This window comes from Melanaphis sacchari, unplaced genomic scaffold, assembly GCF_002803265.2.
Source record: "Melanaphis sacchari strain LSU unplaced genomic scaffold, SCAv2.0 Contig11_pilon_pilon, whole genome shotgun sequence".
NCBI classification, from domain to species: Eukaryota; Metazoa; Arthropoda; class Insecta; order Hemiptera; family Aphididae; genus Melanaphis; species Melanaphis sacchari.
In genome coordinates, this window is record NW_020270469.1 from 6,254,878 (window position 1) to 6,281,970 (window position 27,093).

General features: G+C 24.7%; 2 protein-coding genes across 3 annotated transcripts; both read right to left on the minus strand.

Moving 5' to 3' along the window:
• Nucleotides 1–2,939: 2,939 nt before the first annotated feature.
• Nucleotides 2,940–18,666, minus strand: LOC112604307. The gene is made up of 13 exons (XM_025353276.1): nt 18,328–18,666; nt 17,784–17,864; nt 17,293–17,337; nt 16,838–16,852; nt 15,689–15,742; nt 14,653–14,685; nt 11,921–11,986; nt 11,319–11,357; nt 11,128–11,166; nt 9,558–9,602; nt 7,520–7,573; nt 3,521–3,558; nt 2,940–3,011 (listed from the first exon to the last, which is right to left on the minus strand). Exons 1-13 carry the CDS (start codon nt 18,410–18,412, stop codon nt 2,940–2,942), a joined length of 666 nt encoding a protein of 221 aa, XP_025209061.1. The 5' UTR covers nt 18,413–18,666.
• Nucleotides 18,667–18,840: 174 nt separating this feature from the next.
• Nucleotides 18,841–24,815, minus strand: LOC112604378 (UNC93-like protein MFSD11). Of its 2 annotated transcripts, none has more exons than XM_025353392.1 (10): nt 24,797–24,815; nt 24,569–24,694; nt 24,374–24,489; nt 23,777–23,946; nt 23,466–23,642; nt 21,958–22,238; nt 21,020–21,145; nt 20,723–20,912; nt 19,204–19,339; nt 18,841–19,125 (listed from the first exon to the last, which is right to left on the minus strand). In XM_025353392.1, the coding sequence occupies exons 3-10, from the start codon at nt 24,458–24,460 to the stop codon at nt 18,994–18,996; spliced, it is 1,299 nt and encodes a 432-aa protein (XP_025209177.1). In that variant the 5' UTR covers nt 24,461–24,489; nt 24,569–24,694; nt 24,797–24,815; the 3' UTR covers nt 18,841–18,993. The 2 variants fall into 2 exon arrangements, with proteins under 2 accessions (XP_025209177.1, XP_025209178.1); XM_025353393.1 differs by having other exon boundaries at nt 24,565–24,694.
• Between the last annotated feature and the right edge of the window lie 2,278 nt (nt 24,816–27,093).

The following is a 27,093-nucleotide window of genomic DNA, read 5'->3' on the forward strand; positions in this document are numbered from 1 at the left end:
TCACTTTTTTAAAAAATGTTTTCAATTAATATAGAAAACTGTGAGTTTTACAAAGGATTTTTAAACAAAGGATTCACTATATCAAATTTGCTAATAGAAACCACTCTCAAAGTTGAAGATTAAGTATTTTTTATGCTCCAAATAAAGGTGATAACCAAACATTAAAAAAAAACATTGAAAACAACTACATTTCTTTAGCCATTCTTAATCATGAATCTAAAATATAAATTTATATCTGTACTTTTAAATAAAACAATTTTTTGCTTATGTTTTGAATATAATTAAGTAAATTTTAGAAAATCAAAAGCGCTTACCTATGATTTCTAAATGTTTAGAAAAAAAAAATATTTTTGTAGAAAATTATAAATTATTCCTATCGTTGAAATTTAAATTGATTAAAATCGTCATTATTTATAGTTAAAATATTCAATATTATATTATATACTCTTATTCATAATCATTAATATAATTACTAATTTTATTATTATTTTATATAATTTCTATTATTTTTATCCATTGAAATTATTATGTATGGAACATTATCTGACAACAGTGTGCTAAAAGAGATCATGCCTTTGGAGTAAGACTTTTAAAGGGTATGGTTATATTTTTGTATCGACTCAAATTTAGGAAAAATCATACATAGTACTATTGAAGCTATTATTAAGGTAACCGTTGGTAATGTGTAAGTTTTTGTTGATTATTCTTCCATTAAACGTATAAATATTGACTAATGAGAAACTAAAATTGGAAGTTAATAATTTAGGGTATTCACTGATGATCGGAGAAATTATCGATTCCGACGGTTATTGTTTAAAATTATCTAAACGTATGTTTTCCTATCAATTTCACTAACCCTTAAATTAAGTAATAATAAAAATCAGAACTAAGCAACTTACTGAATAGCTTTTTAGAATAAATAATTTATGTCAAAAATCAAATGTAAAGTTAATTAAACTATTAATATATAATAGTATGATGCATCATTTATTTAAAATTCACTTTTATTCATGTTTTATATTTGATTTATAAAATAATATGATATATGATTGATATTACAGTCAAATTCGTGAAAAAGGCTAAATTATTATATATATAAAGGCAATGATTATTAACATCTATTGGCGTGGTTTTTAATTTTTGAATACACCCAGTTTACTTAATGTTAAAATTGCCACAACCCAGTGAAGGGTCACGTGAGCTAAAAGCTAAAAGTCAGCTAGAGATAATAGCCTCATGTAAGGAGCTGTCGAGATCTCATTTTAATATATATTTATTAAATTGCTATATTGGTACTGTTTTTACGCTATATATCATTTCATACTATTTGTATTTTATTATATCCATATTCCATATATACTGTTATGCTTTGGGGTGTCCCGACAATTTAGCGCGCGACAATTGAGCGCAGACAATTGGGCGAAGACAATTGGGCGAAGACTATTGAGCGCGGGGAAAATTGGGCACTGCGACAATTAAGCGCTATAATATTTTACTAACTGCTGTTCACGAAATGATAAAATTATAAATAAATCTGTTCAAACAGAAATAAATGACTGTTTTTTCCACTTTTGTCAATCTATATGGAGACATATTCAAAACACAGGACTTGCCATAAAATACCGTGAAAATTCCGAGTTTGCATTAAATATTAAAATGTTAAATGCATTAGCATATGTTCCTCCAGAGTCTGTTATTACTGCATTCGAAGACCTATTACAAACTGATTTTAATATAGAACATGAAACAATATTGACACCTTTCTTAGATTATTTCGAAGACACGTGGATAGGTCGTATAAGTCGTAACAGGCAACGAAGGTCTCCAAAGTTTTCTATAAAATTATGGAACTGTTATGAGTTGATTAAAAATGATATACCAAGGACCAACAATGCTATTGAAGGATGGCATAATTCATTTAAATCAATTTTAAATGCAGTTCATCTATCAATTTGGAAATTTATCGACGCTCTAAAAAAAGAGGAAAAGTTGAATCGCGTGAGAATTCATCAATTTATTGCAGGTAATGAACCAAAACCAAGAAAAAAAAATACAAAGATTCAGGATTAAGGATAAAAAATATTTTTGAACAATTTCATTCTAGATCAACTGAAGAGTTTTTAAAAGGCATTGCTCAAAATATTTAATAGTTTAACTTGGCTCATAATGTATTATAAATTATACTATGCCTACTTTTTTATTTTTTTAAATTATTATTATACATTTTTTGTTTGACATTTTGTATTCAGATATAATATTATTAATCATTCTATGACTTAAATTTATTATAATATATTTTTTATTTATTTATTATTTTTTATATATTGCGCTTAATTGTCTTAGCGCTTAATTTTCGGAGCGCTTAATTGTCGTGTGCTCAATAGTCTTCGCTCAATTGTCACGCGCTCAATTGTCTGCGCTCAATTGTCGTGAATCCATGCTTTGGATCTCAAATATATTTTTACTATTTAAATATCTTTATTATCATATTATTACAGATTTTTCTTTTATCACATTAATATATTCATATTTTTGCCTAATATTATTATTCCCTTCATTAAAATAGTAATTCATTTTATATAGCACAAGTTCACATCGGCGAACACAATATTTTACTCTGAAATTTTAGTTTTTTCTGTTAATCTTGTAATTTTTGGGATTTGATAACTTCTACTCGCTGATCTAATTGACCGACATCGTTTTGTTGTTTGCAGGCTCCTTGGCTAATTTTAATTCAATAATTTTTTTAAATGTTATAACCTCCTCTGATATCAATATTTTCTTAATATTCTAAACCCTGAGTTTCCAAAAAAATTACCTCGTAGCATACTTGCATACTATTAAAACTTGCTGAAATTTCACAATATTTCGATAGTTTTTGAAAGTACTGTGACCAATCGGTCCTATTTTTCGTCTACTTTCAGTTTAAATTCTGTTATTCACCTCAATTGTTTAATAAAAGAACCAATTGGACCAGTTCCTACAGATGCTTGTGAAGCGGTCGTTATTGACTGTTAAAATAGTTATTTAATAACAAAACTACTTGCACTTTTGCGCAGTATTGTAATATTTTCATCGGCAATTTTTAATAAATTAGCACTTTTGTTTAACGTTAAAAATGCCTAAGAGCCATTATCACACATGTTGTCAGAATAATGTATAATGCAATATTATATAGGTTGAGTTATTAGAAACAACACGACAACCGCGTATACTACAATATGAATAAAAAAAAAAAAAATCAAGTATAAATGATATTTATTAATTCTTGATAATATAGAAATAATATTATGACTGCGAAATTAATTAAAATAGTAAATAACTGATTAGGTTTATGGAATTCAGAAATAAAACTTAACTTATAAAGTAAACTTCAGTTAAATTTTTGATACAGGCGTACAGCCCACGTTTGCATATTTAATAAGTTAAAACTTAGGGTGTTAAAAAAATATTTTGTGTCATTAAAAAACGTTTCATAATATGAAAAAATAATATTACCTTTATAATACAAAATCAATACTTCAATATTATTAGTTTTATACTCATCTTCTGTAAGATCTATTTTAAACATGATTAATTATGTAATAAAATCAGGTAACAAACACATTTATTTTTATTTAAAATAAAAATTAATAAACATTAGGTTATTAAAGTATAGGTAGATATGTGAATTTATTAACCAAGTGTTTTTAATGATAAACAGTCACTTTCTACAGTCATTGGTTAAAAATTCAAAACGCAGTCTAGTAAAAATATGCATTGAAAAACGCACATATTTTATACTATTTTAAACTTGGTCTCAATTTAATAGAAATTTCATAAAATTTTATAATATTGTTATTTATGAATACAATTTTTCATAATTCTAGACATGTTTGTATTATTATTTAATTATATACTTAATGGTATTTGTATTTAAATGCATATACTAGTACCAAGTTTTCACGCTCTTAAATATTCATTATTACCGATCGTACAAAGTGGCCTAGAACTCTACTAATCTGCCCATTCAAATAAAAACTTCAGTGTGATCAAAAGATTCAGTTTAAGAGAACGCTACACTTACACGTGATGTCTTCGTCCTAAACACATTCAAATTTGCGTTCAGTAAAATTAATTTTATGTTGTTAGCTTTAATATTTTAGATTGAATTTACCTGTTATAAAATGTATAGGTAAGTCTACAGGCTTTTATTGATATTGTTACTTTTAAGTGAAATTATAGCTATGTGAAATATTACAAATTTATAATACTCGTAAATCAATTTAAAGTTATAATAAAAGCCCTCTTAATTTAATGATTAAAATAATATTATAATAAATAATGATTAAATGTATTGTTACGATAGTTCATTATATTTATATATATGTCTATTGTATAATGCACATCAATTTACTATTTTAATAGGACCCGTTTAAAATGTTATTTAAATAACAATTGTTTATATATTTCAAATAACATGTATTTATTAAAAAATAAAAAAAATATATGAAATGCCTAACAACTTACTAGTAACAGTATTAAATAATTTAATAGCACCATTCCCGATATCTCCCTCTAAAAATAATTATAATAATGATATTATGCTTTGTGGTAAGAAAATTAAATTAAATATACAAATTATTTTTTGTAGGGTTTTTAAAACTAAAAGAAATTCAAACTTAATCTAGCGTTCGAAACATAAAAAATTCATTTCATAATTTAAATGAATAAAACGTTTAAAATAACATTCAATACATTATATTAATTATATCAACTATAATTTTTTTTTTTTTTTAAATAATAGTATTCTCGCATTAAAAACTTTACATTCTGAAAACATTGAAAATAACTGAAATATCGTTGTTTTGTATAATACTATAGCCTATAAGTAACTATTACATTTTAAATGTATCTCGTCAGTTAGTAGGTAAAAATATGACATAATAATATCATTAAAACTATTTGAAAAATTAAAATTAGCCAATCCGTAAATCTGATTTTTAGAAAATGTTAAGTGATTAACATATTTATTTAAGTAAAGTAATTTTTTTTTACAATTTTTTTTAAAATATTTGATTTTTTGATTAAATTTTTATCTTTATCATTAGAACTCATGGTTTCAAAATAATTTATATTTTTTATTTATATTTATAATAAACATTTTTATTAATTATCAACCACTGTTTGAATAGAAATTTTATCTATATGTTTAATATTAAAAATATATAATACTATTATTAGTGATAAAAGCATTTAAATGTTTATACTTTAAATTATTCTTTCAACACATTATACATAATAAAATAGTTACAATGATCTAAACTCTAAAGAAACATATTCCTTATTCTGCATAGAATCTTATATATTATGAAATTCAATCTGCATTTTTAATAAAACGTATTAATATGTTATTAATTCATTTTATTGATAATTATGTATATTTTATAAAAGTAAATGTACTTGCTTTTGTAGTTAAATAATGAGTAATAGTCTACATAAAATATTGAAAATTATAAAATATACGTATTAATGATTTTTTTTAAATTTTATTGACGTCACAGTTGAATTGTAATCTAAATATTATTTAGTTTTATATTATTTATTATTATATTATAATGACTAAGTATTATTTTGTTTATTTCAATAACATTTTATTTTTTTTTTATCATAATTTCATTTGATAAACAATAAATGTTTATTTACTATCCCGATAATAAAGTTAATAAATAATAAGTATAAACAGTATATGTTTAACAATCAAACAATACATAATACATAATACATATTATGTATCGTATTTTTATGGAAAAACTCCGGCCTAAAAAGGAAAAAAACGAGACCATTTTAAATCGCTTCCAAACAGGGTACACATTTATTATAACACATATTCTACTTCATGACCAGTAACGACCTCCCCTTCTTCCTCATCAGTGAATCGCGTGGAGAAGATTACACAATCGAACACATACTAATTAAATGCCCAAAGTTTGAAGACTCAAGAAAAACACACCATATACATATATATTAAAAGAGGTGTATTACAATCTGACCTCCTAATCCAATGGCCAATATTAAAACTATTTGTAACTCGTTGAGAAAAGAACGATGGTGAGATAAATTTATCACTCGGGCTTAGTTTCGAAGTCATATGGCTTTTGGAAGTTACCAATTTTGTGTTTTTTACGCATATGCAATACGCTTTAATTTACCACACTTTTCATAAATTTCTTTTTTCTTTTTTGGTATTTACGTATTCATCCAGTTTAAAATGATGGCGCAATCATAATTTATCAACAATAATTATGAATAATTACAGAGTAAACTTAATATAAATTTAATAATATTTTATAAAATTATAGTAATTTTTTTGGGCGAAAATCAAAATTGATAAGTAGTAACGCCCACGTTGGCACTCGCTCACTGCGCTGTGTTCGGACAAAAAAATTGAAAATATCCCTTGACTTGTTGTGTAAAACCTCCCTGGGTAAAGCTTACCGCTTCGGAGTTAAAAAAAAAAAAATATTGAGAAATAATATTAATATCAGATATTTTAAAATAAAATTATACGAAAATCTAATGTGCGAACGATATAACAACTAGATCAAAATTATAAAGTATTTAAATTTAATTAAACCAATTACATTAATCTCAAAACAAAATTAGAAGATAATAATATAAAAATATAATATATTAACGTAGTATTGGGTTCGTTTTATTCGCAAAAAACACAAATACTATGTTAATTATATACTTATCTAACCAAATTATTTGTAAACAGAAGAACTTCGTTAAAATAAAACTACGTATTATTCTGCAATAGGCAATAGATATATAATGTTAATTATTATTATTATATGATCTTGTTATAGTCGCCAAACTCGATGGCCAGTTAAAGTAACATAAGTATATTATAGTGGCTCCCTTTAGCTAGATTAGGTCGCCACTCGCCAAATTCGAGAGTCGAGGTCCTCCGCTCAGCGTTATAAAGTAGTGTTCCGCGTATTCGTATTAACGTAAAAACGCAAGCTTTGGAAGGCTATAACTTCAAAACTAAGTTTGTGGGACAAATTATAATTGCACCATTGTTCATAACTTGTCGAGTTACATAAGTTTCAAAAAATCAAATTGGCAAGGAGGAACTAAACTGCATTTATACCTAAATTTAATACATCTAAAATACAGGTTTATTATGATTTATAATAATCGATTGCAGTCAAATATCGGAAATATAGCGAATATGTAAATCTAAAACTTGCGTGGCACTTAAATTTTTTTATAATAATCAAAATCTATTAACCCACTCATCGGGTGAAGATTGAACAAACAAAATACATAAAATGTACCTCAAAATTTTACGAAATAGTATTTAATACTATGTTTTAAAAATAGATTTTTAAATAATAAAAAATAAATGTTAAGTTTACTGTATAGTAAAAGTACAATTCAAATTAATAATAATTGTATATTGTGTATTAAAGTATGTCGCCATTAAAAATCATTATATTAAAACTATAACTATTTGCAATTGTATACATACATTGAACGTTTTTATCAGTGTCTAATATTTGTATAATTGATGTTATAAATGTATCTGAAACATTAAAACAAAAATTAGAACACTGCCAACACAGGATACAAGTGTATGAGATATAATTATTTAATCGAGTTCTTGACCAAATACTATTGTTGATTGTTTATTATTATTGTTGGACTATTACGGAACACGTATTATTAATAATAATAATGTACATTGCATTTTCCGCAAACCTATTCATACTAATTTTTGATCAAGTATAATTTTGGTTTTAAAAAATATAAAAAGAAAAAAAACGACTAAACCATAGTCGTATTTATCTGTGTATAAAAGGTATAAATACAATAAAAATGCAGAAAAAACAAATATAAGTTAATGCGTCACACTTTCCGTAGACATTTCACTACTACTACTATGCTATTAATTCTATGGTCTGAACGAATCGTTTTAAATGAACGAGTCTAGTAGAAAAACGATTAGGAACCATTCCACCCGATCGTTCCTACTCGTTCCTTCGTTTCATTTCAATCTTATGTTCTAACGGTTAAATGTATCAAGGGTACGCGTCCCTTACAGTTGTACAGTGTCGTTGTTACCATGATAATTTGGAATATTTGAAAACTAGATAATAGATAGCATATAATATTCTTATTATTTATTGAAAATCAAAATTGATATCGGTAGTCATTTACAATTAGTTGGTTGGGCAAAACGATAATAAATAAGTAAAATATATGGATAGGTTGATAAGTACATCAGAGAAATATTGATATTTTACCATCGATCTTCATTTCACTATTGTTTGCTTAAACTAACATATTATAGATACATAATTATATTATCTCTTATGACCAATAGAATTATATTTATACAGAGTTGATTATCTAAAAAAGTTGATTAAAATGTATTAAAATTGAATATGCAAAATAACTAGTTCATTCCGCATTTATGTTTTAATATCTCAAATTATAATAAAATATTTAACGCACCATAGTTATTATATAATTAAGGCACTTAAAGGTAATTTTTGCTAATACAAATTAAAAATTTAAAATATTATTTAATCATCGTATATCACAGCATAAGTAGGTTACCTAATATACACGTGTACATAATACATAAATTCAAAATTGACTCTTGAAATAATAATTTTGATTTAAAAACTAAGTATTCTCGTTACCAGCTAAAAGTTAACATGTTAAATTTTTAAATTATTAAAAGTATGCAATAATTTAAGTTATTTTTTGATTTTATTAAAAACTATTTCGTTTAATTCTAAATTATAAAAGAAAAAAATACCTTCAATATTTATTCTCAAATCGTTAAATTACTACACGTCCACACATGACATATGATAAAAGTATATTAATATGTCACTGACAATATGTATTACGGATTTGGTTTCAAGAATTTCAATCGGTAGACTGGTACAGGCTAATGTTGATTCTCAATCTAACCACAATGGACCTTGTTATTAAAAAGTAGATGCACATTTATCAACACCTTGTGATATCATATCAGCGGAATTGTAATTCTTCAGAACACTCAGAACATGCTATGTATTCCTTTAATCATAAATACGATTTAAGGTTCAACTAAAAAAACCCATGCTACCAGTTTGCGTTTTATAAAATTTGGTTAATATAGAGTGCTCAAATAACATATTAAAAAAACCAATACTAATATATATAGATATATAATAAATAAAATATATTCATTACAATTTACATATAACTTTAATTTTACAGTATTTTTAATAGTTAAGTTAATAAAGTTTTTTGAGAAATAAACCACAAAAAGACAAAATATGTTAATATGCGTGATAAATGGCAATAATATTCAAAACATATGTATCCTATCTATATCAACAAAAAATGTACTATGCGCACGATGTTCGATGCATACTCACACACACATTTATAAAAATAATAATTTAATATCATGAGTGTTCTGTTTATAATAAATAAAATATATAAAAGTTAGATACCTAGTATACATTTTATTAATAACAACACATTATTTACTTTTTTACTTAACGTACCAAAACAATCTTGTAAGACTTTTTTCTGATTTGCTTCAAGTCGTTCTATTCAAAAAATTAAAATTTTTAGAAATACAAAATGCTTATTTACACATTTATTAACTATATAAAGAGAATATTTTACTGTGACATTTATAAAATTGTTTTATGGGTTTTATAAATTATAAAGTATAGTATTAAACAAAACATATATTAAGCTTTTGCTAATCGTGTTTCAATGTTGTATAGAATATAATTAGTATTATGTGTGTACATTAAAAGGTAATGATTGGGTATTTGGATGAATTCTTCTGTAATTTCATTGTGAGCTTTGTTTAAATTAAGTTAAAAATGTATTAATATAATTAAAGTAATATGTATAATGTTTATCCATGTTCATATATCAAAAAGATAATATAGATTTTACTACATTTTATTAAACTGAAGAATTTTTATTATTTAATACATTCGTTGGAAAATTTGTGTTTATATTTTAATATCAATCAGACATAAAAAAAATTGGTGCAGAATAAATTAATTGATATAGACTGATTTTGCGAATATTTTAAATCGTAAAGATTTTAATAACAATTTTAACACATATGATTCTGTATTATTTTAATGTTGTTTTTTTTTTTTTTTTTTGTTAGATATTATAAGCTATAATTCGTAACATGTAGAAATATGTTATATTATCATTTAAAATACTCAAAGGCATAATAAGAATATGTGCTACGTTATATTTAAAAGCATGAATAGGGTAAGGAAAGAAACCATCCAGTGATCGCACTTCCTTTTGGAAATAATTATTGAAGATGGTTTACAGATAAGGCCATGATGTTCAATTTTCAATAAACAATAATAAGAAATTTTGAATAATTTTTGAAATTCTTGAACAATTTATCGCTAACTCAGTGTGAAATTGGTGTCGTTTTTTTCAAAGATTTGTATAAAATAAACCAAGATCCAATAAATTTTAAGACCTTTTTGACATTATCCAACAATAACAGTGAAAAAAAATCATAAAATAACAATAACTAACCTTACAAGTTATAGTTATAAAATAACCATGGTATATTGATAATTAACAAACTTAATTTTTTAATTAGGTTCCATAAATATGAATTTCATAATGTGATACAACAACTGCGATTTTCATTTCGCCAATGATAAGCCTTAATTGTCTATTGCCATTATAAATTGTTTTAGATAATCGTCAATTTTTTTCTTATATTCATTTTAAAGTAAATTATATACAAAAAATATTCTAGTAATATAAATTATATTATGATAAATTATAGTTATGAAATACAATTATTTTATAATTGCGATAGCTATGATAAATATATATATATTTTTTTAAATTGGGAAGCTTTAAACAAGATTGATTAATTAAATAAGTAACAAAAACATGTATGAAATTGAATTGAACTTCTTTCATGTATATCTTATTACGTGCACTAATCTTATAAATTTTGACAATATCTTTATTTAAAGAAAAATTTATTCTCTTTAGACACTATATTTTATAAAATAGTATGAGATTATTTAGATTAACATTAAAAAAATTATTATGATTTTAAAAACAAACCTAAACAATCGGCAAATACAATTTTGGTAGCTGCACTATCTAAAAAAAAGAGTAAAACAAATTATTTAGTATTATAAATGTATTATAAGACTATTGATTGTATTTTTATTAATTAAAAGTCATCTTAAAACCTAAGCAAATTAATACTTATTATAATTTATTGTTAGAGAATAAAATCACGAGGAACTTACTCATACAACAATATCGTATCATTTCCAAAGGATTACTTTCTAAAATAATTTAAATATATTACGTTACAAGTTACAATAATATCTATATATATGTTTTCTTTGTTATCAATTAAAAACTTAAAAACTAATAAAACATTTTTGATAAAAAAAAAATGTATCAATAGATTCTTCGAGACTCAGAGGGCATTAAATATAAATAGCATATTTTTTTAACCACTTTAATTTGATATTGAGTTATTAACGCAAGAATTTAGTTTTTGGCCAAAAAAATTAATTATTTTTACGTTTAATTAAATGATTGCTAGTGAATACAACAAGTAATAAACTTTATACTGTTGGCTAAAATCTATCTCTTGATAAAATCAAAACAAAATAAAATTTGGTTTTTATTACTTTTATCATTGTGCTTTAAATATGGTCCACTTACAAAATCTGACTTCAAATTGTATTTACCATAATTTAATATAGGCACATATTTATATTATTTTGTTTAAAAATAGCGTATAACTGTAATTCACAAGTTAAATTTTTACTAAAACTAACATATTCTAGGGTAAATACTATTTTAAAACTTTTAATTTTTTATGGTTTAAATAACTTACCAAACTTTAGACAAGTTCTAAATGTTCTTACAAGCTTTCCAAGCGACGCGATCTCGTGCATTTTTTCTAAAAATAAAACGTAGATTGTATCATAGTATTTTAAAATTTCAGTTTCATATGAATTAAAATTGAATTGAAAAGGAGAAGAAAAATTGTACCCAATATGTATCATACAGACTCTTTAATCAAGTATTCTCATTTAACTTTATCTCTTAATAAGTATTTTTTTATAATTATGACTTTTTTCTGAACTTTTATGTATACTTAATAAAATACTTTATTTTCAAGTAGACACTTAAAATAGAAGTCTTGGCAGCAGAAAGCAGTAACCATTTTATTTTATATTACGTATTTAAATTATCCAATTATAATGTAATTTAACATTGACTGAACTCTAGAATGTACATCAACAACAGTAATTTAAAATTTGTGCACGACTGAATGTCGACAGTAACTGTGCGGTAATAGTATATCTGTGTAGACATAATCCTTTTATTATTTTCAAAAAATATGAAATCAACACGTATTGTATAATGGCGAATTTATTTTATTAGCAATCATGAATAAACGACTATTCAGAATAAAATATTAGTATAATTTTCTGATAAATCGTTCTTTATTCAAAATTGAATTTCTAATATGCAATGATATGCACTATTATTATTATAAACTCGTATCGTCTCACTTTTTAAATCAATTTTTTGATTTTGTTTCCTTCTTCTATTAACGATACAGCGTAGATTATTAAAATTATCCTACTTTTAAAGTATTAATTGTATTCCACATAACTACACTCCCGTAACCAATTATTTTGGTTTAGCTTCTTTTGCGGAACGCAGACAAATTATATGTACAAACTTCTTGGAAGGGTTATTAAATGGGTTAAGAGTCAATACGAACCTTACTTTTCTTAATATTTAATCCCTTTATTTTCATAGGTCATAATTTTGTTTATTTTCATTTGGTCATTGTTACTTTTGTTATTATATAATGCTATCATTTTTTCTTTTTTTATTCTATCTTTGTTTTTGATAACTATTTGTAACTTAAATACATACTTGTTTTTATTCGTTAATTGTACAAAAGAACTTAGCTCGTATGTATTCAATAATTTAACTACTAACTACTAGCACTTTTACCACTGTTACCTAAAATTATTTCATATTTCATATTTTGTTGTTTTTGGTGTTGTAAATTGGTGACTATTTTGATGTGAAGCAACTGAGGCATCTGGTCTCGTAATCTTCCGTCCGCACTCATGAGAACGAGTCGCAGCCGGCGCTTTTTATTTTTGAAAGTGCATTCAGTACTAGTAGTAATAGTAGTATTGCTGTATAGCAGGGGTCTACAAACTATGGCCCGCGGGCCAGATGCGGCCCCTGAATAAATTTTCACCTGCCTGCCAAATAATGGCAAATATTCTAAAAATATGTATAGTTTCCATAGTTATTATCACGCACACGAGCAATTATCAGTTGTATTGGCTGTAATTTATAAATTATATATGAAAATTAAATGTGTTCATACATTTTGGCCTGCTAAAAGCTTTTTTTATTTTATGTGACCTTTAGATAAAAAAAGTTTAGAGAACCCTGCTGTATAGTGAATACACGTGACACATAAATCATATGCACCCTCATAAAACCGTTGATTGAGACGGCATGTAATTATATTAATATTGACTCTGCTTTGGCCAAAGAAATATCATTTTTTCAATGGCAATAATAATTGAATTGTTGTTGGTGTTGGTTACACAACGGCGAAATCGGCGGCGATTTAACGGAACGGACGTAAACACTAGACAACCAGTGGAAGTACGCCGAATGCTGCATTTAAAAGTGGTCTGGAATTATCGCATCCGCCAAAATGCATGTCGAACAGCGGTAGTGATGTCATTTTTACATGTAAAATATAAGGAATTTATAGGTTTATTATTATTATTATTTAAATGACGAAACATAAATACATAAATAATTATTATAGGGCGTTTTTAAATAATTTAAAAAATACTTTTGAAAAGTATCATGCATATAAATATAATATTAATGTGTGTGTGTTAATGTAATAAATATAGATGTATTAATAGTTTTTTATATTAGTCTTGATAACACACAAGTATTCTTATTGTATACATGATATATATCTATATATATGTAATTTGAAATTAATTTTTTTTAAGAAATTATATGTCTTTGTCTAGAAGTTATATATTCTTTAAAACGCATCTATACAATCAAAGACGATTTGATACTAAAAATATCCTTTAGTAGTTATTCATAAATTCCACCATTCGAATTATAATAATAAAAAATGAATAAATTCCCTATAGATTACATGTAAAAACGACATCACTTTTATCCGTCCCGCATAATTCTAGATCATATTATAATGTTTTCGCTCCAGTTGGCTATGTTCAACGTTTTTCCTCTATTTTTTTTATAGTGTTCATGGAAACGGATAACTAACAGACAACTGTTATCACTCATATTTCTCTTATTGCTGCTAATCATTCCTAGATTTTTATAATTTCGTATTTTATCGCTGTATATCTAAATAGAAACATGTATTAAGATTAACATTTAGTTGTCTCAGTCAAAATTAAATCTTAAAACTATCACTGATGTACATTTCTATTGTTTCAGGTAGGTACCTATTTAGGTCGTTAAAATTTATCTTGTTATTGGACTTAATTTTCTTAAATTAGTTAGTTTATAGAATTATCATAGACTTACTAAATTTTTCAAACGGTACATACTCATTCTTACCTAAATATATATAAAAAATTAGAACAGATGATAATTACATACTGTTCGTTGTTGTTCAAATAGGTGGGTGTTCAATTATTATAAACATAGGTACGTAGAATTACGTAGAATTTCAAAGACATCATATTTACAAAAATTTAATAGTTAATACTCAATATGTACAATCCTACATAATTTGACAGGTAGGTACACATTATGATAAATAATGATTACGTTTTGTCATAAACAAAAAAATATAATATTGGCTATTATTTTTTTTTAATATAATATAATAAACAAATAGATGGTAATACATAATTTTTTATAAAATATTATACCTTTATTGACTTTATTTATACAACAGCAAATATTTAATTGTTATTTATATTATTAAGTGTAAAATGTCTTAATCTTCATATTTATAGAAAATGCTAAAGACTTGTACAAATGTTGTTGAAATAAATTTCCTCAAAACAGTGTATTTACACCAATTACACGTGTTTTAAGTTTCTATATTGTAGATTATATATACATACACAATACACATATAGTTTATTTAAGGTATTTGTAATTCTCAACTAGGTAACAAAGTGTTGTTGGAAAAAAACTCACTATAAATTACATGCTTTGTAAATATATTTAAATATATTTTAATCGTTATTTTCTTAATACAAATTTATTTTTATATGTACTGTACATAAGAAATTATATTAAGTATTTATACCAAAGTAAAATTTAACGGTTTTTATAAATATATAATATGAAACGTTTAATATAAACAACAGCCATAGTTAGCACTACCTACTCGGTAAAACTACTGGTAGACTTTAAAAAAAACTTGATGTAGAATTGTAGATTAATTTTTTTTCAGCATTTTTGTTCATTATAGACTACTAAAGTAACATTGTTATTTTCCTTAACTCTAAATAATGATGTAAGAACCAATAGAATATTATTTTACATACAAAGTACTTTGTATTTTCTAATATTTTAATGCGTATTTTTATTTTTTAAAGTTACTTACAAAATAATTCGATTTGATTTTTCCATGAATCATATGATTCATTATTACGAGGAACTGACAATTTTAAAAAATAAAAAAAAATTTGAACATTTGTTAGTAAATTAATCAAGTTATGATTTGAGTAGAACAAATCATAATGTTATTGTTTAATATAACTATTTATTTTTGTTTAATTAATGCTATTTTTTGATTTATTAATGAATATTTATTTCGATTATATACTAGTATATTGCAACGCGCGGTGGATAGATTGAACAAAATATAAAGGATGTAGAAATTAAGTAACAAGACTTTGCTTTAAGCACCTTGGATATGCTAATCTGTTTTTAAGGTACTTTTGATTTTTTAAGCCACCAAAACAAGTAGTATGACTACACAGCTGAGCTTGTTATGTAAATTTTTTAGATTTGAATGATTAGATTAGTACTTTTTTTACCTAGATAAAGATAAAGATAATACAATAAAAATGTATTCAAATTAGGAATAGTCAAATACAAATTTTCATGGAAAAAATATTTTTCATTTCACTTGAAAACTAAATTTTTGAAAGTACTACTGAAAAGTACTTGAAATCCTCAACTACTACCTAAATATGATTTAAACACATATGTGATAAGTTTAATTTATGTTTTTTTTCATTCTTCTTTGATTTTGTTCAATGAGATTTTGATACAAATTATTGTATCTCAACTATTTACAATATGTTATATAACCTTAAATATTATAATAATGACAGAAGCGAACAGAACACTTAAAGTTGGAATGACAATGTTAGCAGAACTTTTTTCAAAACATATCCAAAAATGTTCAAATAGATTTGTCGAACTTGTTGAAATTTGTTGGAACTCCCTATTTATTTATTCCACGTTCAACCTTTCACTGCAAACTTCACAAAGCATTATATTTTCATTAAAATAAAAACTATTAATAACCAAACTAAAATCACCTAACAATATTTATTGAGGTTAAATTAAATGCAATTTTCCCAGGCGTAAATTTTTATTCATAATGACATAACGTCAATAATGTACAAAGAATCCGCAAAAGAATAAAAATGAAAGTAAATTTTGGTGCTAAAATAGAACATATAACAATAGCTAAATAATCATTTTTTCTTAATGTGTAATATTATCTGACAAGCATACTTACATTTAAATTGAGGATCTGTAATGACATATACTATTATTAAATACCTTCATATTTATTTAGGCACTATAATATAAATATATGTACTGAAAATTTGACTCAATACCATAAAAAATCAAGACGGACATAAATGAATGGAATCAGAGTCTAGAATTGAAAGATGGGTATGATATTAAAACAATTTTAACGGCCGGATTAATTAATAGTATAACACATTACAAAACAACTGAACCAAAATGTCAAAAATAAATTGAAAAAATAATATTGAGTTTGAAAAATTATATTCCAGAAGAACTTATAAAATTTGTAGGAAAGGTGCCACGTAAAATAGTATTCGTAGTGAAGATGTGCTAATTAATACGAATTAAAGAATGCTAACCAGAAGTTGGAATGAGGTGCTCATCTTTTACTGTGAAGAACAAGAGATTGAACAGAATATGGCCATCATTATCACTTACTATAATAGGAGCTGTAGTATTGTTCTAGATTGAGTTTACTAAGCTCTATAAGAAAATAAGATATTCATTAAAAAAATTAATTATACATTAAATACTAAAAATACTTAAAATGTTTTATGAGTTACAACTTTTCAAAGATTCAAGTAATGCATAGTCTTATAAAATAAGCTATTTTTTTTTTTTTAATTTACATATAGTAATTATTACTAATTATTATACTAGTGTTGTTTAACGATATTGATAATTTGATGCAATATCGATATCATGAATATTTTTTTAATAATTTTAATATCAATATTTCAAAATAATTATCGAAAATATCTCGATATCGAAATACGAATAAATTTAATGGATTTATTTTTAAAATGGTTCCTATTTATATAACTTATGTAGGTGTATACTTTGTGTATAAACATCCCCTTTATTTCGTTCCTAGACTGTAGATACTTCTTACAAAAAATTGAAATTATTAAATATTATAAAAATCTTACTTAGTTTATTTTCCTCATTCAAATAGTTTATATAAAGAAGATGAGTTTCATCTGTATGAAATGTTTTAATTGAAATTGGTTCTGAAAAACATGTTAGAAATGATTTATTACTTAAATGAATTAATTTACAAAAATTAATATATTATCGTGCCGTTTAGAATTGTACAATTGGATCTTATTAATTTTATTAAATATAATTAAATTATAATAATTGTTCCATACATTGTTAAATTTGAAATTATAATTAATTATTAATAATTTGAGGTACTTAACAAAATTTTACACTTTATCCCCCTTTTCCTATAATAATAGAGTTATTCAAAATCTGTTTTTTATTATTTTTAAACACACTAAAAGAAAATATTTTCAAATACTCGAGATTATTATACCATTTAAGGATAATTCTGTGGCTATTTGCTTTATTTATAATTTCGAAATTCAAACATCTATTTAAATATCTAAATTTAAATAAATAAAAAAAAAATACAAAATAAAATAGTATTATTATTTATATAGTTAAGTTTAAATAAACAATTTTACTCACGGTATAAACACTTTATGGATACAATATTGATACTTATAAAAATAATAATGTACATTATACTTTTATTAGAAATATTTGAAGTCATTTTTGACGAAAAAACCACTTTGCAACAATAGCTTTTAAATTCTCAAATGAAAATAATCATTGATCACTGTCTTCAAGTACACACATATAAAAATATGTCCCTCATTGCCTTTGCTTGTTACCAACTGAGTACACGCAAACATTAAAACATATGAAATCATATTGACTTATTGATATTTCATAGAATTTGAGTATAAGTATATAATACACTATAAAAACCATGTAAACTGTAGAATAATAATTATTATTATCGATTGTTTTGAACATACAATTTATTATAACTCGATTTGAGTGTAAGCTAATTCAAAAATATTCAGGTAAATTTTATGCAATAATTATTTCTTAATAAAATTCAATTAACTTAGAATAGAAAGTATTTAAAAATGTAAAACATGATCCACTTAAAAAAAAAGTTGTACTATCTTCTGACAAATAATAATTACTGTATACTGAAATTATTATTATCGGTATAAACACGAGTCATCAATTTTATCATAATACGAATATAACCCAAGAGTTAAAACCGAAAATATTTTTTCTAATTAAATTTGAAAATTTTTATCGTTCTTGTTCTTAAATCATTTAATGGGTAACACTTTTGTCCACAACAATATACGATAAAGTACCGATGGTCATTACGATTGTCAATATGATAAGTTGTATATAGATTCCAAATTGATTGCTGTAAAAGAAGTTAATGGCTGCTGATGTTGCCTGCAAAACAGTCAGTTTACATTATGAAAAAAAGAACAAAAGGCATCAAGTAAAATTGCTCGATTTAAGATAAATTACCTGCATAAACATCAATAATGACGTGGCAGAAGCACTGTTATCCGAATACTTGACTCCGATCATATTATATATTTGCGTGTTAAAACCACTGTCTCCTAAACCCAAGAGGAAACTGCAAAATACAGCCAGGTGTTGACTGTAAATAATAGTATACTTAATAGTAATTAAGATAAAAAAAAAATAGAAAATAATTACAATGAGTACTATTTATAAAAACAAAATACGTGTCTTATCCGAAACAAAAGAGTCGATGAGGAATCATTATCTTGGTTATTTCAATAATGAACAAACTGAACAGAGACAGTTACTTAAAAAAAATCACATACAAATTATATTTTCTATCTAATCGGATAAATTTTGTGAAAATGATATAGTAAAAAGTAAATAATTTACGATAATGTACCCCTACAAATAAGACACATTTTTTACACATAGAATATATTTATTTTTTTTAATACTTACTAGAAATTGTGTAAAAATTTATTTTCAAAAAATTTTATAGTTTTAAACAATAAATGCTTTACGTTAAATGAACTATCTGGTATAGATAAATAACATATATTACGGGCACAAAGTATACAATTTGATCGTTTTCTACAATATCCAATTAACTCTATAGTCATATTGTGCAATATATATAATATTATATTTAATCGTACAGTATAATCAAAATATAATAATATTTTTTATTTTTATACCACTTATTGTGGCATGTACTGCTTCCGTGGCATTTTACATGCTCTGTTACTTTGCACTTGTCATGTTTTACATTCTTGTCCACACGTACATCGATTGTAGCCCTGTCCATTGAAAATGGAAAATGTTTGTGCTATCTCTTAGAATGAAATTTAGGTTTGTAGCATATCATCAACTTTAAAAATCTTTTTTTTTTAAATTACCTTATAAATCTTTTTTTAACCAATCATTTAAATTTTAAATCTACGATATTAAAATTTTCCATTTTTGTAGATAATTATAGGTAGATACGCAATTAAACTACAATATATAAACAATTTGCAGTTATTATTTAATTAATTTTACAATAATTAACCCGTATTTGTAACATATATTATCGATTATGGCATCATACGATAAACATCACAATCATACAATAATTATGTCACATATAATATGTGGACTACCTCATTGTAAAACTGATAACTTCAAATATAATTATTATTTTTTTAAATAATATAAATATAATTTACAATTCAATATTATATTATTTATATTAAAAACTATATCCCACACATGAAGGAAGCTTTATTTAATACTCAGGAATTGTTGAAAATGCTCAAATTGTATAGTTTGCCCCTAACATTTATATTATATTTATAAAATATTATGTTATGCACAATTATATTATTAGAATGCTAAATAAAATATCATTGTAAATAAATAATTATTATGGTACACTGAAAAATATTTGATGATACAGGTAACACTGTAATATAGAAAATTAATATAATAGTTTACCAAAAATGTTAGTTGATGAATTTAAAAAAAAAAAATGTCATACTTAGGCTTGATAATCGATTTTGTGTAAGTATCGCCGAATGGAGAATCATTTGGTAAATTTACAAATATCAAGCCGTACGCTACGATGTTAATGAAAAAACTTATAATTATCACAGTCGAACGACTTAGACCATTGAACTTTGAATTAGATCTTGATGACTTTTTACCTAAAATGCTGCACAATGAACCACCTGTAATCATTGCGAATGGATCACAATCAGGTACAATTCATACCTCATAATATTTATTATATACAATGTATTTAATATATTTAATAGTAATTAATGTTTATCCATACCTATAACTTCGCCGACTCCGACCAGTAGTCCCGTGTAACCTAACAATTGTTCGTTATTAGTGCTAATAGACTTAGTGAACGCAATACATGAACTGTATACACCACTGTAGAACGATATATGCAGACCTATAACAAGCAAAGTTTGTTATAATTAGAAAAAAACTTTTAAGTGGTAAGAGGAATAGGTATTAACGCTGTATTAAAAAAAAAAAAAAAAATTCAGCAATTATCTATGTCAAAACAATGCAAAAATAATTTTTGGTCCGTTATCTAACAAATTTTAAAATTGATTAATTTTTTTTAAATACACTAATAAATAACTCAAATACATTTATTTGAACTCACTTTAGATATTATATAATAATTTTAATCGGCGGAGAGAGGATTTTTAACGGATTTAGCCCGTATTTCTTTCGATAGAGATGCACAAAGTAGTCCGGTCTATCAGTGAACAGAGTATAGGTATCTAAATTAGAAATATATTAAGATGAAAATTGATTACATGCCTGATATATAATAGTGTAGGTGCCTATAAATGAAACTTAAAAGCTAAGTTCAAGTGTCTAGTTCTAGTTGTATAATAAAATTAAGTATATTTTTATTTAACAATTAATAATTATATAATATTTAATTTATATCTTATAACTATAACTAACCTTATGTATAATTTTTAATTTTATAGAACTGATTCTTAAGTTCATAAAACAAAATAAATCAAAATCCTAAATTAAATTTTCATACCAATTTTGTTTTGGACTTATTTACTCGTAGTGTAGATATTCACATCACATAATTTCTCAGTTACGTAAGTTAAGTTACATTTTTTTTAAAAAACTTTAGAAAAAACAAAAACCAGGAACCAATAAATACTATAATAATGCCAATAAAGACCTTATGCATAACTATTTATGTCACGAATATTGTATGTTTCACCTTACCGGTAAACAAAAATAATGTGCTTAGCATAAGCATGTGCTTAGTCATCAAAAGCCTCACTGAATCCTTAATTTTTTGTTTTGGATTCATACTGTTTGATTTCCATAAATTTACTTCGTTTTCCTTGCCTTCGGCGTCCACGGGTGGACGCAAGACCATCAGTATAAACGTACCAAAACCGCACACCACTGCCAGCACGGTGAATACCAAAGTTCTGGTGGATTTGTTAAACTCAGTCTTGTTACGGAACACCAATATCATAAAAACATTTCCGATAGAGATGCTGTAAACAAATGAGATGTGAAAAACAAAATAATATTTAAATACATATATATATATTTACATGTCACGACAGTCATATACAATAAAATTATACAGGTGATAATATTCACTATTATAGCTAGAAGTCTTACATTTATGGGGAGGACATTCTAGCCAACCCGCTTTTCCTTTGAAAAATCACCCATTTCAACTTCCAAATCTGGACTCTTATTAAACAACAAATATGTAAATATAACAAACTCATGAGTATTCTGGTGGCTGTTGAATGTATAAACAATTATCAACTAACCAGCACATTATCCTAGGAAAATGGGCGACATGTTTCGTAAAACAGGTGGAGATCAAAATTAATTTTGTTACTTACTGGTTTTTTAGCCACTTAATGCAAAGAACACTGTTTATGGTTGTCATGTAATTCCGATATTTTTTGATTGCGGAAAACATAACCTAACCAAACGTTGCGATAACGCTTCGCCAACAACATATAAAACGAATGCAACACTAAAAGGATCACCCACCAGTCATTAATTCCCCTCTGGCCACCTTATCAAGTATCTTTGTTCCCGTACACAATTCATCATTCAGTAAGTATTCAGTAGGTTTAACATGTCTCACCTAGTCACGATGGCCATTTTGTCGAGCCTGGTCAATGCAGTGACAGCGGCCAAACCCTTCACCCAATATTTTGTGCATATCACATTTTAGTTAACATGTGAAAAAAGGAATATAATATAATACGGAAAACATAATGCTCTATCAATTATAAAAATTACGGACAACCCACCAACTTCCGGCGTACTGTTACTCAATTCACGAAATTTTATTACTTCGATTTTCGCAATTAGTATTATGGTATCGCTACCATAATACTAACTCGTATCCACAATAATTGTTATGTTCTATTAATGACCTAACTTATTCATCCACAACTGGTACAATTAGTATGTAACCAAATGATTTATCAAGCGCACTCACCTCCATTTTTCTTTAACCATACATTTTTATCAAATTCTAATTTTTGGAATGACGCTTTTCAATATATAATATATTTAAATTAAACTTTGAAAATCCTATTTTATATATATACATAAACAAAACTTAAAATTTTTTAAACCATATTATAAGATATTTGCATATTAAATTTAATTTTTAATTTCAATTCTAATTATTTAAATTTACATTTGTTTATTAATAGATAACACTTCGAAATAACATAACATAAAAATACCTTATTGTCGACATGGCCCAAAATATTCCTGAATTTCTAGATATAGTCGATGAGTCTGAATTCAAAGTAAGGTAAGTGCCCTGTCCTGTCCAAATTAATGACGCACCGAAACCCAACAACGCAGATATTGTGTACAGCAGAAATTTGGACGGCAAGAAAAACGGCATCAAAAATAATCTGTAAATATTACAATTAAGTATACGATACATAAAATGCGCCTATATGGTATAATATTATGAATAGGCTATATCTTCAGTTTTAACTACTCGACTACTTAAAATTATAATGTAAATATTTTAGTATAGACGTACACGTAACATATCGATCCCAAGTAAATAGATTTCCTGCTACCAATCATACCAATTATTGTCGGTGCCAACCAGTTGCATAGAGCAAACACGCTATATATGATACATTGACTTGTGTACCCATCGCCGGTAAATGAGGGGTCTTCTTTTTCAATAATTTTCAATACTGTTTCCTGAAATCAACATAAAAGATTATAAAACCTGTAATATATGTAATATTATTTCACAAATATTCTTTGTACGTGGAGGTATAAAATATGAATATTATGTTGATGGTGTTATATAATTATTAATTTATTGATTTTCAAATTTTAAATAAATTGTTTCGTAATAATGTGTCTATGTTTTCGTATAAAAACATTATTAAAACTATGTTCTACTAATTTAGTTATTACGTATAGATTATGTCTAAAACGTAAAAATGTTTGTACTAATTTCTCAAATATTTTCTAAATTTTACCTAGAAATATACGCATTGTAGGTATTTTAAAATAACTTGTGTAATTGCAAATTATTAAAGATGGGTTATATATCTACATTTTTCATAGCTGTATTATTAAGCTATAATAATGTATATTAATATTTTAATAGTGTTATTACCTCGATATTGCTCACGGTAAAAAAAGATGCAAATACAAACATAAATCCAAAGCCCGATATAATTATATTCATTAACCTTCTGTCCATTTTAGAAATGTTGTTATAATGATGAATATCTAAATAAAGCAAGAAATGTTTTTTTTTTTGTATATATAACAAAAAAATTATACAAAGAAATAAAAATTAGGTACCTACGTAAATTATTGTGCTGGTTTCAACTGTTTCAAGTATATCGACTATCTAGTATAAGTAACTGTAATATCTATATGTTAAATTTGAAAACAATTCCAAGTAGAGACTGTCAAACATGAATCTAAATTTCTAAAGATATATTAACAATAATTAATAAAATTATTAGTTACAAATCACTTATTTTTTTATTATTAAAATATAGCAACGCATGTTATACGTAATATTTCTTACATGAAAATTATTATAATTTTATATCATAAATTATTATTATATTAACTCAAATAAATATTACAATACAAAATTTAACCATCAGTTTTAAAAATATCTTTATGCTTATTTACGTATGTCTGTAAACGACGTCTAATTGTTGTTTTTACTCAAGGCATTTTAAAGTTACAAATCAAAATTATAATAAAAATCACTAGACACAAAATCCGACACAATTCTAAACGTAACTGATCGTTTATCTTCGAACACTTGAACTCAATTTTATTATAAGAACAACGAATTTATCTATATTAATTTAATATATATACATATGTTTTTTTGAGTATGTCATTTTATCTTTGGTAACACCGACCAGTTGTAATTCTATGAATATTATGTAGCTGTAAACGTAAAAATACGACGAAAAACAAATATATCAACTATAAATATTAATATGCACTTCAAAACTAGAAAAATGCAATAAATATGCATTTAATAGCTAAAACCGTTGAAATATGCAAAATATGCAAAATAAAATTATTATTTTAATGAAAATGGTCTAAATCGGAACAATTTACATCAAAAACTTATTTCAATATATATACGTTTGTATATAAAATATAAATAACTTAGTAAGTCATGACTTACTAATATCGCACCATATGATCAATGATGTATTTATGCCGTGGCCACTGCTGCCCCAAAACTATGTCTAAGTTGAATGGTTATAGGACTTTTACCATTAAATTAAAAAAACTACTGTATATATAAATATACGTATATATTTTTTTTTAAATTATATTTATGTTAAAAATTATGTACTTTAAAATATAAAAAAAAGTCTGTAGCATCAGACTAATTCAAGCATCAATATTTAATAATTTAATTTCTATGTTTAAGGGGTTCCAGCTCTAATAATCTTTGATTTCTCACAGTAGGTATTGTAATTATCTGTAATAAGATGAAAAATGACGTGTACTTAGAAAGTAATTTATAATAAAATAAATAATAAATAATTAAATAATTAAATAATATCATGTTTTAAATTCTGAATGAAACAACAAAATTTTCCAGAAAATTTTTCAAATATAATGTTGATGAACTAGGAATATAATTTTCCTTAACCAAATCAGTTTTTGACTTTATTGATTTTATTAGTTACAATTAAAAAATGAACAATTTATAAATTATTGGTATACATTACCAAAATGTTTATGTGCAGTGTGCACTATGTGAGCATGTATAACAACAATATTTTAAATTATAATTACAAATTTATTCCATGGATGCAGTACTGTTATAGTAAATAAGTATCAACTGACTTAACATAACAATTTAAAAAAAAACATTTTAAAAGTATCCGTAGTTTCTAAGAAATCTCTAATAGTAATATTATTTTCATTTTTTCAGCAACCATCTTTATTGGTTGTAACAGTCTTCATTACAGTATTGCATTTAACTTTGATTAACTTCGCTTCGAAAGAAAAATCTAAAATAACGCCAGAAGTATAGTCGTATAAACATTATATTTGTCGCGTGCTGAGTAGCAGCGTTACAATTTTCGATAAATCATTTTATCACTATTAGGGCTTGAAACTTAATTAACTCAAAAGGTATTAAATATGCATGCACTTATTATTTTTTCTACTCACAATTTTCACAAGCACAAATATTTTGTTAAAATATTTTTATATTTTATAATTTGTACTAAATATTTATAAATCAAATCAGGAAATTGTATTTTATAACTAAGGATTTAAAAAATACGATATAATAATACCTAGTGAAAATCCTTAAAATAAAATATAATAAATAATTACGTATTTTTTTTTTTTTTTTTATCAAATTTTAAATTGTGTTATAAATATATCATTAATCATCAAATATGCTATGAAAAATGGTATAATTGCAAAATATGCTCTTAAAATTACAAAATAATTAAATATGCAAAAGTATCCACTATAAACTTTTAATATTATTTAGCTGGTAAAAATTTAACAGCATAATTGATTATATGATTAAGCTTAATTCAAATCATATTAAAAAATATTAGAGTACCTACCATAAAGTATTAACCATTCTATAATTTTACAAAATTATATGTATAGATTATCACTAGGTACGATACTATTTTTATTATATACCTAATGATAATATTGATAATATTATTACTAATAATTAATAAATATGTGTGAACAAATATGCTTATTAAAAAAAATTATATACTGCAATATAGCACATAAAGAATTGGTTAATTTTATTCATCGAGCGTTATCTAATCAATTAAGCTCTATATAATGTAAAAAATACTACTTAAATAC